At 47.5% G+C, this 15,838-nt stretch overlaps 4 protein-coding genes across 5 annotated transcripts in view; 2 read left to right on the top strand and 2 right to left on the bottom strand.

The window, feature by feature from the left end:
• LOC1277939 (tyrosine-protein kinase Dnt) overlaps positions 1 to 4,762 on the top strand; it is an 86,075-nt gene extending 81,313 nt beyond the window's left edge. Inside the window, exons 2-6 of the mRNA XM_061662809.1 lie at positions 1,265 to 1,631; positions 1,705 to 2,460; positions 2,553 to 2,772; positions 2,846 to 2,922; positions 3,004 to 4,762. Coding sequence (XP_061518793.1) covers positions 1,265 to 1,631; positions 1,705 to 2,460; positions 2,553 to 2,772; positions 2,846 to 2,922; positions 3,004 to 3,115 — 1,532 coding nt within the window. The 3' untranslated portion in view covers positions 3,116 to 4,762. The remainder of the gene's footprint in view (positions 1 to 1,264; positions 1,632 to 1,704; positions 2,461 to 2,552; positions 2,773 to 2,845; positions 2,923 to 3,003) is intronic.
• Positions 4,763 to 5,112: 350 nt separating this feature from the next.
• On the top strand, positions 5,113 to 6,167 carry LOC133394089 (dynactin subunit 5). Its single transcript, XM_061662829.1, has 3 exons — positions 5,113 to 5,268; positions 5,337 to 5,686; positions 5,756 to 6,167. Exons 2-3 carry the CDS (start codon positions 5,339 to 5,341, stop codon positions 5,966 to 5,968), a joined length of 561 nt encoding a protein of 186 aa, XP_061518813.1. The 5' UTR covers positions 5,113 to 5,268; positions 5,337 to 5,338; the 3' UTR covers positions 5,969 to 6,167.
• On the bottom strand, positions 6,147 to 6,559 carry LOC1277941 (translation machinery-associated protein 7 homolog). The gene has a single exon (XM_061662831.1). The coding sequence runs from the start codon at positions 6,557 to 6,559 to the stop codon at positions 6,365 to 6,367; it is 195 nt and encodes a 64-aa protein (XP_061518815.1). The 3' UTR covers positions 6,147 to 6,364.
• On the bottom strand, positions 6,147 to 14,625 carry LOC1277942 (cullin-1). 2 transcript variants are annotated; one of them, XR_009766596.1, is made up of 13 exons: positions 14,323 to 14,625; positions 13,402 to 13,619; positions 13,197 to 13,282; positions 10,804 to 11,388; positions 10,369 to 10,726; positions 10,015 to 10,278; positions 9,582 to 9,926; positions 9,383 to 9,514; positions 9,232 to 9,313; positions 9,027 to 9,153; positions 8,724 to 8,943; positions 6,646 to 8,654; positions 6,147 to 6,561 (listed from the first exon to the last, which is right to left on the bottom strand). XR_009766596.1 is itself a non-coding variant. In XM_061662805.1 (12 exons), exons 2-12 carry the CDS (start codon positions 13,456 to 13,458, stop codon positions 8,574 to 8,576), a joined length of 2,337 nt encoding a protein of 778 aa, XP_061518789.1. In that variant the 5' UTR covers positions 13,459 to 13,619; positions 14,123 to 14,280; the 3' UTR covers positions 7,931 to 8,573. The 2 variants fall into 2 exon arrangements, 1 of the variants encoding a protein (XP_061518789.1); XM_061662805.1 differs by lacking the exons at positions 6,147 to 6,561; positions 14,323 to 14,625 and adding an exon at positions 14,123 to 14,280 and having other exon boundaries at positions 7,931 to 8,654.
• Between the last annotated feature and the right edge of the window lie 1,213 nt (positions 14,626 to 15,838).

Genomic DNA, 15,838 nt, shown 5'->3' with positions numbered 1-15,838 from the left:
GCGCGCCCGTTTGCTGCTGCGCTCCCATCTTCTCTTGCGTGCGCGCTAACCACGTGTGTGGTGTGTGAGGTGGTGGATGACAAAACGCACGCCGCGAACCGACGACCGCGTGCGCCTGTTGACGGGATTGACGGGAAAATTTAGCTCCCACCTCCGAGCATGCTACGATCGCACTACATTAGCAACATTGTTAGCCTGTAGATGGGTATGGGTGTGAACCCGAACGATCCAAGTGACCTGTTTTGCCAACGCGTGCCTTTAGTGCCACTTTGTTTTCGTTTTTATTCGGGGGAAGTAACATCATTTATCAGTTGATTTATGAGGGGAAAGAACGAGTGTTTGTGATAATTTCAGACCTCGAAAATTGCAGCTTTGCAGCTATTGAGTTGTCTATTGGAATCCGGCGCTGATTCCGGCACGATAAACTAACAGTCCACCAAAAGAGAACCAACTGCGCCGGCAAGATGGTGAAGCACATAACCGTGGCACCGAGATTAAGCCACCGAAAGGCAGCAGAAGCAGCAGCAGTATCAACACAGAAGAGAGGAGGAGCAGTGATGGGGGAAAAAGTGGCGAAAAAAGAACTGCACAAGCCACCGGCGGATGCAATTTGAGCGGATTAAAATTTATTTTATAGCAGCTTACTGTCGCATTAAGCGGCCAACACACTAACGCCTCATAATTCTTGGGCGATAATTGTCGCGCACGGGGCTGCTGGGCCCGACCGGTGTGAAATGGTTCCCAGGACCGAAATGGCGGGTGATATGGTAATAACCAGACTGTTGGAAGGGATGGCTCGTTCCTTTTTTTAAACGTTTTTTTGTTTTGTAATGTTGTGATATTTGCATCCTCGCCCTGGTTCGTGGTTTATGTTGTTTGTAGTTAAAAAACGGCACGTATTTCTTCTGCCCTATGGCTTCGTGCTTACCCCACGGTGGCATATGTGGCTGGGTGGGTGGCCATGCCCTATACAGCCAGCCACGAAGATAGTAAATGAAATAAATACCACGGCACAAGAATCTTAATGTGCGAGTTTTCAAAGCACATTAAGCTTAATGCTGAATTATGAGTAGCGGTAATCGAGCTCGGGTGGGCCATTAATGTAAAATAGTTCCGCTGTATGCGCCGTCGGCAGGCAGGCTATTGTCTGGGGTAGCACGCAAATGGGGAAAAATTACAAAACTAGTCGGAGATAGTTTAGTGTTATAGCACTCAATCTCTTTCCTTTATTAATTCTACTTGCTTTCTCCTTACACTTTTGCAGGACTGAGTGCCGAGATCTATTACATCCGCGAAGGTCAGGTGAATGCGTACGCCCTACACTTTACCGTACCGGTGCCGGCCCACCTGGAGGAGATCTCGTTTTCCTGGCAAAGTCTGGCGGACCGACCGCTGCCCTACCGGATCCACATCGACGCGCCCGATCCGGAAGCCCTGCCCAAGCCATCGATGAACATCTCCACGCAGGGTGAAATCCCCGAGCACATCGAAACGTTCGCCATCGGGTTAAGGTGCAGTGGCATCGTATCGGCCGAGGTGGAAGTAACCATTACGATCGAGATCACGCTGGACCCTCTGACGGGCAATACCACCGAGCTGCTGTTCCGTCGCAAGAAGATCTGTCTCATGAGGTAAGTAAAACCTTTAAAACGGCTTTGTTGGAGATGTCTTTTTACACCAAATCTATCTTTCGCCAACTTCCAGCGAACATCCCGATGTTAATCAACCCGATCCTTATCTGCTGGAGAACGCCTCGAACGGGCAGAACGGGCTGATCACGATCATTATCGGTGGCATACTGGCGATCCTGTTTGTGTCCATCTTCATCATGATAGCGTACTGTGTGCGAGGATCCTTCAACCGGAAGCCCCATCACGCCCAACCGATCCGTACGTCCAGCTTCCAGCGCCTGCAGACTCACGCCCCGTCTGCACCATCCTCGATCGTATCACCACCCTCGATCGCTCCGACCATTGCGACCCTGTCACGCAACCGCATCTACGCCAATGCCGAACCGGAAGAGCTACAGCGTCGCATCTCGGAACTCACCGTACAACGGTGTCGTGTGCGTCTTTCGAGCCTACTTCAGGAGGGAACATTCGGACGGGTGTACCGCGGAAGCTACAACGACAGCCAGGAGGTGTTGGTGAAGACGGTTGGACCACACGCATCGCAGGTGCAAGTCTCGCTGCTGCTACACGAAGGCATGAGCCTGTACGGTGCCCAACATCCGGGCATTCTTTCCGTGCTGGGTGTATCGATCGACGACCATACCGCACCGTTCCTGCTCTATCTGGCACCGGAGAACACACGCAACTTGAAGATCTTCCTGCAGGAACCGGTAGCACGCACGCTTACTACGATCCAGATCGTTAAGATACAGCTCCAGCTCGCTCAGGCTCTCGGTCATCTGCACAGTCACGGTGTGATTCACAAGGATATTGCGGCACGAAACTGCGTGTAAGTGTTTTTTTGAGGTGGAGAATGCATTGGAGAGCATCAGAAACTGGGTTTCATGTTGAATTTCTTGTTTTCATTTCCACTATTTCCAGGATTGACGATCAGTTGCGCGTGAAGCTGGCAGACAACTCACTGTCGCGTGATCTCTTCCCCGGTGACTACTACTGTCTGGGTGATAGTGAAAACCGTCCGATCAAGTGGCTGGCGCTCGAGTCGATCCAGTTCAAGCAGTTCAGTGAATCGTCCGACACCTGGGCGTTCGGTGTGCTTATGTGGGAGCTGTGCACACTTGCCCGACAGCCTTACGCGGAGGTAAGAATGAACATTGTCTTATCAATGTAATACAGAGGAGGTGTAATGAGAGATCTCTTGCTCTTACTTCCAGGTTGATCCATTCGAGATGGAGCACTATCTCCGCGATGGCTACCGGTTATCGCAACCCATCAACTGTCCAGATGAGCTGTAAGTACTCACCAACAAGGCCCCTTTGCACCCAAACTCTAAAGAATTGGTCACTAATTTGATCTTCCTCACATCTCCCAGGTTCGCAATAATGGCCTACTGCTGGACGATGATGCCGATGGAGCGACCGTCGTTCGAGCAGCTCCAAATCTGCCTGCAGGACTTCTACGCCCAGCTGACGCGCTACGTCTAGGGATTGCCGAGTCCCGGCCAACGGTTCTACATGTTTCCTACGCCCCGGGCACTATCGTTAAGCTTTAGATTTAGAGTGAAAAACCGATCCCCCGCCACCGCCACAATCGCACCACAGCCCTGCCCGCCCCTGCTGCCCCCCACCACTGCGCCGGCCGCCCGCGACAGCAACACGCTGCCCAGTGCCCAGGGCGTTTCGTGACACGGGGCGGCACCGTTGGCTGCCATCGGCCATGGACTGCTGCCGCCCACGCTGGCCTGGAGCTCCATGACGGCGCTGGCAACTACAGCCAACGGTGCCAACCGTACGAAGGGTGGTAAAAAAGCTTTCACCAAGGAGCAGGCGCGTAAAGATCATCATCACCATCATCATCACCATCATCAGCAGCAGCATCGTTTTCCGAATTTCCGTACGGTTGGTCCAAGGATTGGGAAGCAGCCGGCGGACATGCACATGCAAACCGGTAATGGTGTTGGTGGTGGTGGTGGTGGAGGTAGGGTGGGATCGCTCGCTGTCCTGAGCCGCAAGGTGCTGGAGGAGATGAGCGAAAGTGTCGAGGATAGTGAGTCGTCGGTCCAACCGTACACTATACCATACGACTGCCGGTGAACTATTGGCGCACGCACGGGATATTGAGCGTCGTCTAAGGTGTTTGTGTGTGTGAATATATCGTGCCAAATAATTATGGAAAAGAGTTTTAGGTCGGAAACGGTCGATCGGAGTGTGATCTTGCTCTTGGTCTTGGTCGGATTCGTTCCCGGTTCCTGTTTTTGTTAGTGCTGGTAGAGTTTTTTAAACTTTTTTCCGGGGGAAATTCGCGAGGGAATGGGGTGGGATTTAGTCAGCGAAAACTGCATTGGGGAGAGAGTAGTAGTAATTAGGTGCTGTAAGTGTGTTAGAACGATCGTTTTCAATCATCTCATAGGGAACGGTTAAGCAACATCATCATCATCATCATAAGAATTCATATCCATTCCGTGCATCGAGAGGAAGGGAGAGCTGGGACGAGAGTGTGTAACGAGGAGAAAAGAAAATTATTTAATCAGTAGAAAAGAAGTCTAAATGGAGGGGCGTACGCGTTTCTGCTGTCTCATTTGCTGTACATAATACCAATTTGATCGTAGTAAGAAAATCGTTTATAACAATAAGGTGTGAATGAAGGGATGAAAAACGAAAGCGCAAGACATGCGACAGGCCGACAGCGCTAGTTTGCAAGTTAAAAGTTATTTATTTTTGCTAGATAGTCGCTAAGCAGCATCTTTTTTATACAGACGTAACGTAGCAAGAAATTGAGGTCAATGATTAACAAAAGGAATAAAAGGAAGTAAGCGATGCGCTCGAATGTCAACACCAATAAATAACTGCAACAGTAAGGTCGGAGAACCATTCTTAACCAATTTCGAGAGGAAGAAACGGCCAACGACGCCGTCTCCTCCTTCGTGTAACTGTTTCACGATATGTACATTTTGTTTATTTTTTAAATCAATCAAAACCATTTGTTGTATCTTCCGCATAAGTCCCAATTCCGGTTCTTTGTTTCCGGTACAGTTTCTTCGTCATAATTAACCGCTCGACGTATCGTAAACCTGTTATAGAAACTGTCTAGCAAACTACTCCCTGGCATAATAAAGGAAGTATTAAACTGAACTGGCTGTGGTTGAAGTGTTTAATTTATGAAAGAAATATAAAAAATGAATATCACATTGGAAAATTCCGTTGAGGTTTGAATTTTCTTACTTTTGAACGAAATGACCCAAGACACAAACCCTGCTGGTATGAATAAGCATGGACAAAAACCACACAGTTGGTCGACTGTCGATATAACAGGCACAGTGGTCGATCCTCATTCAGAAATGTTGTGTAGTGGTAATTGTTATGAAAGATTTCTTGTTTCGATTGGAATAAAAGCAATATAAATTGTGCATAATTATGATGAAATTTAAATTTAAGAAAAACACAGAAAAATAATACACGTTTACCTGTCAAACGGTTGTGTCAGTGTATTGGTGAAATGAACATTGCATGACCTCACCTTTTCACTGTGCAGACGTAGATTTGTTATGAAAAGTGCAATTGTTTAGTTTTAGTTCCACACAAATGTATGAAATAAATTAAGGATTTTCACTAGTAAAACACGCACAAACGAACCATTGGTATGAAATATGTTAATATTATAAGCTAAGAAACAATTGTCGCTTACCGTTCGCGCACATCTTTCCAGCGATGGACGCCCTGAACACGTACTACAGCAAGGAGGAGTACGTGGAAACAGCTTCCGGCAACAAGGTGAGCCGCCAGACGGTACTGTGCGGCTCGCAAAACATTGTCCTCCACGGGAAAGTGATCGTGCAGAGCGGGGCCATCATACGCGGTGATTTGGCCGCCGTTCGCACCGGACGGTACTGCGTCATCTCGAAGGGTTCGGTCGTGCGGCCACCGTACAAGCAGTTCAGCAAGGGTGTTGCATTTTTCCCGCTGCAGATCGGCGATCATGTGTTCATTGGCGAGGGAGCCGTCGTTTCAGCGGCATCGATCGGTTCCTACGTTTACATTGGCAAGAATGCTGTGATAGTAAGTGGAACTGTTGGAGTTGCTTTGGTGTGGTACGTTGCTAAGTCTGTTGCTCTTTCCTTCCAACAGGGACGACGATGCATACTGAAGGATAACTGTATCGTGGAGGACGGTGCCGTTGTGCCGCCGGAAACAACAATTGCAAGTTACATGCGTTACACCGCGGACGGAAGGATCGAGGGTGGACAGGGCAATCCCGATTTTGTGCCCCACGGTATGCTGGATCTGATGATCGAGTTTACCAAATCCTACTACGACCATTTCGTTCCGGCACCCAACTGACGGCAACGCGAACTCTCGGCCGTGCTGAGAGTGCCACGAGTGCAGTGATAGAAGGAAGGTGCATCACTCCCCCGTTTTCAGCAATTCCACAACTCGTATCGTCTGCACTGCGGAAACTGATCATAACCATTACGAGCGCATAGGCATATATTTATTCACAGCAAGCTAACCAATAAAATCGTGTATCGTTAAGTGAAAATGTTTATTTATCAATAGTGTATAAACCACACCGGGTCCGTCAGCGCGGGCATTGAAAACACGGAAATTTGTAGGCTTAACTTAAACGGCGATCCAACGGCGGCAGACGACCTCCCGGGATAACCTCCCGATGTCGGATTGAGTGGCAGCAGATGAGGAGGTTAGCAGCAACCGCTGGTTCCGGTAACAGCTGCCGGATCACTTCTTGCCCGACTTCTTGATGCCGCCCTGCAGTAGCGGGCCACCCTTGGTAGCCTTCTGTTTGGCCGCTTCGAGCGCTTTCTGCTGTTCCTTCTGCTTCGCCTTGAACGCAGCAGTGTCCTCGTCCATCTCGGACTGCTCCTTTTTCGGTGCCTTCAGAGGCTTCTTCTTGCCACCTTCGCGTCCACTCATTGCTGCGGAACGGATTGGAGAGTCGTGGTTTACTCAAACCTTCACGTAAATGTGCTTTTGGGTGCGTTTTTTGAACAGAAATTTACCTGTTTTTGTTAAGATAGAGAAAATGCCCGAAAATGCGTATGCTTGTGATTTTGACAAGTGCTAATTGTCGTTCCGTAGTTGACAGATCACGTGGGACGGCGTGCTATTTCTGCGGACATGCTGTTTGACAGTTCGCGGAATGAAATTCCAAATTTTTAAAAATGACGGCATATTATTTCAATGTCCGTTACAAAGCGCAGAAATCTTATGTTTAGCAAATTGCAAACATTTTAGAAAACCATTACTCGACTTGCACGTAAATAGAGGAAGGGAAAGGGATTACTACTGTTTATCTAGCTGTTTAGATCCTTGTTTTATTTTCATCATTGGCTGGATCGATCATACACAAGTAAATTCTGTAATGAATTATGTTCGCTGTTAGTTTTCTTCTTTTTTTAACCAAGCTATTCCAAGCTCAGTTGTCCTTAATATTTAAGAGCTTTGTTCTCTGTATCTCTCTGTCTCCTCATCCTTCTAGCTCTATCCCTAGCTCGAACATCGGGTACACTGTTCAATAGAGACTGTTCAAACATGAACCGAGAGGATTTTCTTCTTTTAAAGCTACACAATATAAGTGAATTCAGAATTGTCCCTCGCGCGATCTGGAACTGACCGACCAGGGTGTAGTGTACTGCCCTACTAGCGCTCGCAATGATGCATGCGACACAGACCCCGTACGCCTCCACCACATGGGCCTTCGATGCAGTAGTAGCTGCGCGCTTGCATCCATGGTATGAGAATCAGTTTTTACAGACAGCATCAACATAAAATCATAATACACACACACACACAAATTAACATCGACAGAAGTTGTTGAATAGAAAAAAAGCGCTGTAAAGTGCACTGTCCTAGCACTCCGGGGGAGGTTCAACGCACATGCAGCAGTGGCTTTCCCGGAGCGAAAAGCGTTTCATTATTATGCCCAGGACAAGCACTGGCGGGTCAAAAGCTAAGAAGCAGCGCAGGATAACACAAGATTTGGGAGTCAAACCATTCTTAAAACAGAGTAACGAAACAGAGTGGCATATGGTGGTGCTCGTCCACACATTTTAAACTATCAAACTATAGTAACAGTCAGTCACACAACAACTCGCGTAGTCCGGGACACTGAACAAAATAAAACAGATTGCCTATGCTCCCTTTTACTCTCTTCCCATCACAGAGGATTGCTGTGCGTCCGTAGCAAAAACGTAGTTCGTAGCCATTTCTGTGAGAATGTGTGTTGTGTGTACGTTTGTGTCACATTTTCAAAATTCTGCTAAAATCTCAAAACAAAAATCAAACTAAGACAAAACAGACAACCAATATTATTATTCTATAGCTTTTTGTTGTTGTTCTCCCTCTGTCTCTTCTCGTCTGTCTGCCCTTTACGTTCCACTTCCAACGCGCCTCACGCCTTTTGCTAGCTGCAGTCGCTGCCCCTGCTGCTACTGGCATTGTTTTCCGGTTCCGGTGGAATTGTCCATTCAGCATGAGCTATGAGCTGAAGAATTCCACACATCATTTCTACATAGTTCTCTGCATCTCACATCATTGTTTCTTTATGTGCGTTCACACACGCACGCTCTCTTTCCGGGACCGTTTTGGCTGTTGTGGATGTGTCTGAGGGTATTTTTACTGTAACATGTCCCTGTCCCGCTCCTTGGCCGAGAGGCTGTGGCTGCACACTGTATGGTTTATCAAGATACATTCGTGTTTATGTTGGTTTGCGTTTTTTTACGTCACGTTTGATCGCGCCTATCGCCTCTATTTACTATTTAAACGTTGCTATCCTTCTTTGTAGGTGTTTTCACAATGGCGCACCTTTGTTCTGTCTTAGAGGAGGAGGGGGATTTTGTATTTTACGTACGCTCAGCTAGGATGTTTGATATTGAAAATACGTGTTTTTGTTTTAGATAACTACACTACTGATTAAAATTATCACTGATCAAGCCAGATAGCTGTAGGTATCCTTTTGTCCTTCCTGACGTTCCAGATATTCTTTCTCTATCAGAATATCGATACATTTCTGTGGGCAAAAAGGGAAACATGTGAGGGACACAAACGGGAGAGAATGCTAGAGGATCCGGCCACTTACCTTTATCACTTGAATCTTCGGCTTAAATCGTGTGGACAGCTGATTCAACACTTCGTTCACGAGCTGCGTGTGGTTGAGCATCTTTCGCATCTTCATGATACGCACGATCGCCGCCTGGATGAGTATCTTACGATCTTCTTCGATGTTTTTGTGTGTCGCTTCCTGTTCCACCTTCAGTTCCGACTTCAGCGGGAAGTTGATGTTGATGCGGAGTTTACGGCTGTGTTTACGCGACAGGGAAATTGCGAAAAATACAAATCAGCAAACGAATTCATCCATTGCTCACTCACTCGCTTTACTCACTTTTTAAAGTCCTTGTTCAGCTCGATGGTGGAGTCTGGGTGTAGCTTGCCTTCGCCTTCGTAGCAGTTAAGTAGCTTCGTCTTCAGCAAAATTGGAAGCACTTGTATAAGATTTTCATTGTTGATACCTTTTGCAAATTGAGAGAGAAAAGTATAAATATATACCATGTCTTTCTGTTCCACAATACGGAGCCAGCTGCATTTACCAGTGTTTTCTCCCAACTGCTTGATACTCCAGGCCGTTTCTTCGTTGAATTGCAACAGCACGGCCATTTGGAAGGTACTAGCCTGAGTTGGAATTTACAACACGTTCATTAAAAACAAACCGTTAATACAAAATTACACGCTGTACCATACCTGCAGTGTGTATCGCATTCGGAAACAGTTTGTAATGAGCTCGCCGCGACACATATTGTACAACCAGTTCAGTTTACGGCCGGAATGTTGCTTGGCGTAGAAATTGTTAAATCGATGGACCGACTGTTCCAGCTGCAAAGCGAACAAAATGTTCAGTTAGCAATTCCAAAAACTCGACCCATCTTGCCTTGACGCGTACCTCAAAGGGCAGGGAGAATGTAAAGCCCTGGCCGAATGGCCACGATCCGCTCGATAGCACCAGAATGCTGAAATCTATCTCGTTCTGTGTCGTGCTGCGCGTGTCCCGCAGCTTCTCGTGATGCTTCCGGTACTGATCGTTCAGATCCTTCGACACACCGATGTCCTGGAACATCCGCTGCAGTTTGCTGGTGTACTCGAAGCCACAGGCCTGCTTCAGCTTCGATATCATGGACGCTTCCGCATCGTCGCTGGCCGACATGTGTTGGCAAAGCCGTTTCGCCAGCATCTTGCTGTAGAACTTCTGGAACACATCCTTATCTTCGATGTACTTGAACACAACCATCTGCGGTGGGGAAAATGCAATTAAAATGTTTGCGCACACCACACAAACCGCAAAGCGTTATTCTTCTCCCAAAACCCCCGGCGCGTACCACTTGATTGAGCGTGTCCTCCAGTTCCGCTTCCTCCGGATTTTTACTAGACTTCTTCAGCAGCAAATCACAATACTTAGCCAACAGCTCGGGGCTCTTGCTGGCGCTTCTGCTCAGCTCGGTGACGGCGTTTGTGTTGATGAACTTGCCGCACGCCTTATCGAGCGCTGCCACGAAACCGCTGTCGTTGTTAAAAGCAGTAAGTACTAATGCGTTGTATTTCTTGTGTACTTCCAGAATGGTTTGGACGTAAATTTTCGGGTCCTTTGGGAAGAGAGGGCAACACGAGACGAGAGACAAATTAACACAATGAGCTTTTACACCCCCAAGGCGCACTAGCCTCGCTTCACTTACATTTACAGCAGAGTCTCCACATTTCTCTATTGCCGCCAGGCCCTGATTGTGGATGTGAGTTTCTAGGATTTCTTTGAGCTCGTACAGACCGGCCTTGATGCGGGCGACCAGCGAGTACATGCGGCCCAGATCCTGGTTCTTGTCCGAGTTCAGCAAGTTCTGGAACTCGGTCCGGAACTGATCGAGATGAATGTGAATCAGCACACGCTCACACTTCTCCGCCAGCCGGTCCAGTGTGCTTTCGTGCAGGTACACCTGTACACGTTTCTGTTCCTCGTTCAGGCGCAGCTCCACCCGCTTCATGTACTCGGTGACGGGATTTTCGCGCAAAAATTCGGCACTCTCGCGCGTGTAGAATCTGCAACGAGAAAGCAAACCACATCCGCCGTTAGTGCTTGACGACTACACCACATCAAATGAAGCATCCGTTCGCACCGTTCCGTATCCTCCAGGAATATGTTCTCGAAGCTTTCCTTGTACACCGACAGATTCTGACCCTTGGCGTGCGGATCGTCCTCGTTGAGGCCGAGCTCGACGTAGCAGTTGATGACACCGGACACCAGCCGGGAGTTGATCGTTTCCCCATTGCGCTCGCGCTCGATCAGCTTCAGCACGGCGTTCGTTACCTGCTTGTTCAGATGCTTGAACAGGTTGCCGCGCCAGGTCACCAGCGCCAGCTGGTAGATCTCGTACACATCCTTGCGGCCCTCCTCACACTCGCGCTTCACCCAATGCCGGTTCAGGTAGGCGCAGACACCGTTCAGCACCTTGCTCGAGAACTGATACTCCTCCCAGCGCTTGGTGTAGAAGCTCAGCACTTCCTCGTCCATCAGATCGATCCCATTCTGGTGCAACCGCACGAGGTAGTTCTCGAGAAACTCCTTCAACCGTTTGTACAGCTCCTGGCCGACCAGCTGGGCCCCGCCCGGCGGTGCGCTGATGCCTTTTTTCGATATCTTCGACGAGCCCGTGCGCGAGTTGGGCTGCTGGTGGACACTCGTACAGTAATTGTAGACATGTCTGAAAGGGTGGAAATAGGGTCAATTAGACGTGATCAACGCTAAAGTGCATAGCTTGTACATTTAATTTAAGTCCGGTAATCGGTCCCATCGTGCGGAACATGGACAGGGGACGACCCATTACACCAAGACTACAATGAACGACGACATCTCAAACTCCCTTAGCATGCCCACCAATCGCAGCCTTTTGTTGTGTCCGGTTCTATTTAGTTGTGCAAACAAATTTCAACTTCCATTGTGCTTCATTCGTACCCCGCCGTCGCTTCATTGTTTTGTAATCAGTGCATCATCATCAGCAACAATCGCCGAGCTTTGTCTCGCCATGCCGAAGCGCAAGAAGTACAGTATGTTGCCTCTTCTGCAGCAACGACGACGACGACGTATCTTTCAGCGCTGTGTGTTCGACCATCAGGCACCAAACCCCGAACGGGTGCTGTGTTGTGTCGTTACAGCGGCAAAATTCCAATCAGGAAAATAGAAACTTTAAAAATAGATCACGACAGTCACTTCTTCCACCCCACCCCTTCCTCTTCCTCCTCAGACAGCGCATTACGCTGGCCGGCAGTGCACTGATCTATAGGGAAATGAAATTCACTTTGATCGTTTGTGCAGCCAGCCAGCGCGCATCAATATGCAACATGGAGGCCGGGCCAACAGTTCTGTCGATCAAGAGCGACAAAAAAGATGCACTCGAGCTGCTGCTGCCGTGCCGTGTATGTTGGGTTGAATGCAGCAGCGCTGCTCCCCATAGCAACAGACACACGCAACGAAGAGTAGGCACAATCGCAATAACGGCTTGTGCAGAGACAAACTTTTTTCAACGCCAATTTGACCAATGAAAAAGTAAACTTCTCATAGCGCCGCTCACCATCGCATTACTGACCATCTCACAGGGCGAAAGGGATTCCTTCGCTACATCGCGTTGTGTCTTGCGTGGCTGTGACATTTTGTTGTTGTTTTTGTCTGATCCCACCACAATGCACAACATCACACATACTAAGCACTAGGGGGACGACTCTGCGCTGCTGCAAGCCCAATAGGACGTCAAAACCGCAAACATCGCAAGCCTCTTCCGCATTGGTAATCTCGTTACGAACTTGTTGTGTGAGACTAGCTTTTTGTTCCTTTGCTTATTTTAGCATCACGAGCACACGGTTGCACTACTCACACACGCACGCATACACGATACATACACACACACACACGCATACACACAAAACAAGTCTGAAGTTTTGAAAGTACCTTCGAGAGCACAAGGGAACGCACTGGGGAGGTGGTTTTGTAGTGGGTAGTTTCAACTACCAATTCCAATTGGATGTGCAATCAGATTGCAATTGGATGTGCAGTCGGATTGCAATTGGATGTGCAAAAATCTAATTCCAACAATAATACTAAAACAGCATCAACATCAACACGTTCAACACGCAAAACAGCACCAAATATTCGCACCACATTGCTCGCGAGGATTATTGTTTTGCAAACAGCTTTTTTCCCCCACCCGTATTCACTCTTGCTGGGATTTTTTTTATCTCACGACCGTCCTGTTACAACCACCTCAAGGGGTCAAGGAAACACACGCGGGTGAACGGTTGCTGCTTCATCTCAGTGTTTGCACCATACACAACAACACAAGAACACACGCACACATGTCTGTGTTTATCCAGCCACAGACACCAAACCAGATAAATGCACCAAGCACGAGCACGGTGTTGTTGACACATTCACACAACATTCATTTCCGGAACAACAATTCGATCGCAGGAAGCGAGCGACGGAGAGCGCGACACTTCCGGTTGGTGTTGCACTTACGTGTAGAGTTCCATGTAGCGTGCGATGCCCAAACTGAGCTCCCGTTTGTACACCTGCTTTATCCCTGCTTCCAGATCGGTCCATATCTGGGCGAGTGAGTGTCATCACGAAGGTGGCGGACGTTGGGGGGCGGATGGTCCATCATGAAAAGAAAGAAACGGTTTTATTAGCCCCTGTTCGACCAGATAACTGTTGTTACGCTTACCTCTTCAAGATTAATATTCTTAAGCCCTGTAGCCCCATGGGAGTTTAGTTTAGACATTGGATTAGGGAGAGATCCTTCAATGCTTCCTTCCGTCTACTGCGTGCTGTTGTGTGGTTTCGTCAATTACACGATTACACGAGGGGGGGGGGGGGGTGGAAAAAGAATCACTCCAACGTGGTTTATTTACACGAACCAGCCAGGCACAGACCCAGGGCGTTCTGTGTGTTTGTGCGTCGCAGTAGCCATCGCCGTCGTCGTCGGTAGCAGCAGCCGCACCATCATCATCCAGGAAGAGATAGGGCACACCGTGTCGTGACGAGATGTGGGTTGGTGGTGCACACAAAAACAATGGAAAAAATAACAACGTATAAAAAAAAGGTAACAGATTAGCCACAGCTGGGAAAGTGGGGACCAAATCTTATCGCTGGCCTTTTTTTTGCATCGTCAGACAACGGAAAAGGGGGGTTTGGTTTCATTTTCGCGAGCTTTGCAACAATTCTCTTTTGTTTTGTGCTTCTCACACTATTCCGTCCGTGCGAGGCACTCGGGGCGCTGCTCTTACATCAGTGTCGTTCGCAAGCGCACTATATTTCGTCACTATTTTTCACAGTCGTAGAAGGATTTCCTACGCACCCAACGAAAACTTATGTTCGCACCCAGCAAGGAAAAAAAAACATCCATCACGGACCACCATCGATAAATTGAAGAGTTTTCCCTTTACCTCCGCACATCCAAAGGGAATCGGAATGTGTGCCTGTGAGTGTTTGTGCGCCGTTGTTTCGAGGGATCGGAGCGCCCCGTCTGGTGCAAGCGGGTTTGTTCGGAGCAATTCGTTGCAAACACACACAATGGGAAGGTGCACATAGTAGGAAAGGGAAAGGCACGAAAGAAAAGAAGAAAAAAACGTCATGTCCTCCTTACCCGTTTCGTCGTAATTATCGACTGATATTTGCTACGCTCTTGGCTGACTGAATGTGGCCACCGCGACTGGGGCCCCACAGTTGGTGTTTCGGGCTGGGGAGCTGTAGCTGGCAACTTCCGTGCACCAGATTAAACACAGTAACGCGAAAGAAAGAAGCCGTTTCGGGTCGAAAGATGACTTTCTTTCAGGTTCGAGCTTAGAGAAATCCAACCATTAAAACTGACAGCCATTAAAAAAAACACTTGAGAGAGCTTGCTGTGGTGTTGCCCGATGCGACTGGCAGCGAAACGCTTTGTGTGGGGAAAACGCTCCATTCGCCCTGCTGGCGGATTGACAGCTTTGGTTGAGTGACCGTGCGCGCGCGCGAAGGCCCCTGCTGGCAAATAGCACAACAGCGTGAGTTACAAAGTTGGGAGTAGAAATGGAAGTAAAAGAGGTTGAAATTTGTGTCACAATAACGCAAATTGCCTATCTAATGTCATTTGTAGCACAAATATGAAGTTCCTAACAATCTTAAGTTCGATGGTTGAACACAAGGGCTGGTATTATTGAATCCGTTCGTAGCGGCGGCGTACGTTCCGACACTCATTTTCCTAACGTACTAGATTGTTGCTACAGTTATTCACCGCGGCGTTGTAGGACCGGGCGCAAGAAATGTGTTGCCATCACTAGAATTTCATGTGAGCGCCGTACGTCCCCGCTACGAACGGATTCAATAATACCATCCAAGGACTCTTTATTTTTTCGTATCATCATCGTTTCATCGTCCGATAGTATCGAAGTCTCGTTTTGAACACACCAATGAGTGTGTGTTTGCTATTCTAAACGAGTTTGGCCGAGTCAAAGCTAATCGTTAAAAAACGACAATTCAGAAGAAGACATTGCGTGCTAAAGAGGATATTTGAAAAAAAAGGTTATCAGACCACATGTTTATAAAAAATACTATAGTTCACAGCACACTTCAAATAATCTCATCGGAAAAACATGAAGTTGATAAAAACTGGCAAAGTTTTACTAAAAAATAATATAAATTTCAGAAATAAATCAGGAATTTGTGATAAAATAAATAATTGGTTCATTATCCGTGTTATACGACTATCCGCGCGAGGTAGAGTCCCGAAGAGCCTGGAAAATCGGTACTCCACTATATTTCGCATGACTAATCAACTGAGTTCTTTATTTTGATATCTACTAACCTTTACTTATTAGCACTCGCAGTCACTCAAATGTACAAAATCACATCTTGTTATGAAAAGAATAATTTTTCAGAGGACACGCATTTTTTTTTTATAGCTTATTCCGATGTATTTTTCCATAATAAATGAAAAATCACAGTTGTAGGAACTCATTTTAAAAGTAAAGGGAACTCATCTTTATGTATCAAGTGCCTAATTCCTGGTAGGTCGATTTAATCGATTCAAAATACAGCCATGAAGCTTCCAAAAATAATAAAGTAATTTTCCACAAAACCTATTTCCAAAAATCCATGATTTAATGCCGTGTCAAGTATTTTCC

This window comes from Anopheles gambiae, chromosome 3 (genome assembly GCF_943734735.2).
Source record: "Anopheles gambiae chromosome 3, idAnoGambNW_F1_1, whole genome shotgun sequence".
In the NCBI taxonomy this organism is placed as follows: domain Eukaryota; kingdom Metazoa; phylum Arthropoda; class Insecta; order Diptera; family Culicidae; genus Anopheles; species Anopheles gambiae.
Note: the sequence above shows the minus strand (reverse complement) of the source record. Positions and strands in the feature narration are given on the sequence as shown.

What these genes read in the sequence shown, in the direction of transcription:
- LOC133394089 (XM_061662829.1), top strand. Translation starts at nt 5,339, where the DNA reads ATGGACGCCCTGAACACGTACTACAGCAAGGAGGAGTACGTGGAAACA. An exon ending in TTGGCAAGAATGCTGTGATA is followed by an intron (nt 5,687 to 5,755) that starts GTAAGTGGAACT and finishes TCCTTCCAACAG; the next exon opens with GGACGACGATGCATACTGAA.
- LOC1277941 (XM_061662831.1), bottom strand. Translation starts at nt 6,559, where the DNA reads ATGAGTGGACGCGAAGGTGGCAAGAAGAAGCCTCTGAAGGCACCGAAA.
- LOC1277942 (XM_061662805.1), bottom strand. Translation starts at nt 13,458, where the DNA reads ATGTCTAAACTAAACTCCCATGGGGCTACAGGGCTTAAGAATATTAAT. An exon ending in TTCCTGGAGGATACGGAACG is followed by an intron (nt 10,727 to 10,803) that starts GTGCGAACGGAT and finishes TTCTCGTTGCAG; the next exon opens with ATTCTACACGCGCGAGAGTG. An exon ending in GCAGTTGGGAGAAAACACTG is followed by an intron (nt 9,154 to 9,231) that starts GTAAATGCAGCT and finishes AATTTGCAAAAG; the next exon opens with GTATCAACAATGAAAATCTT.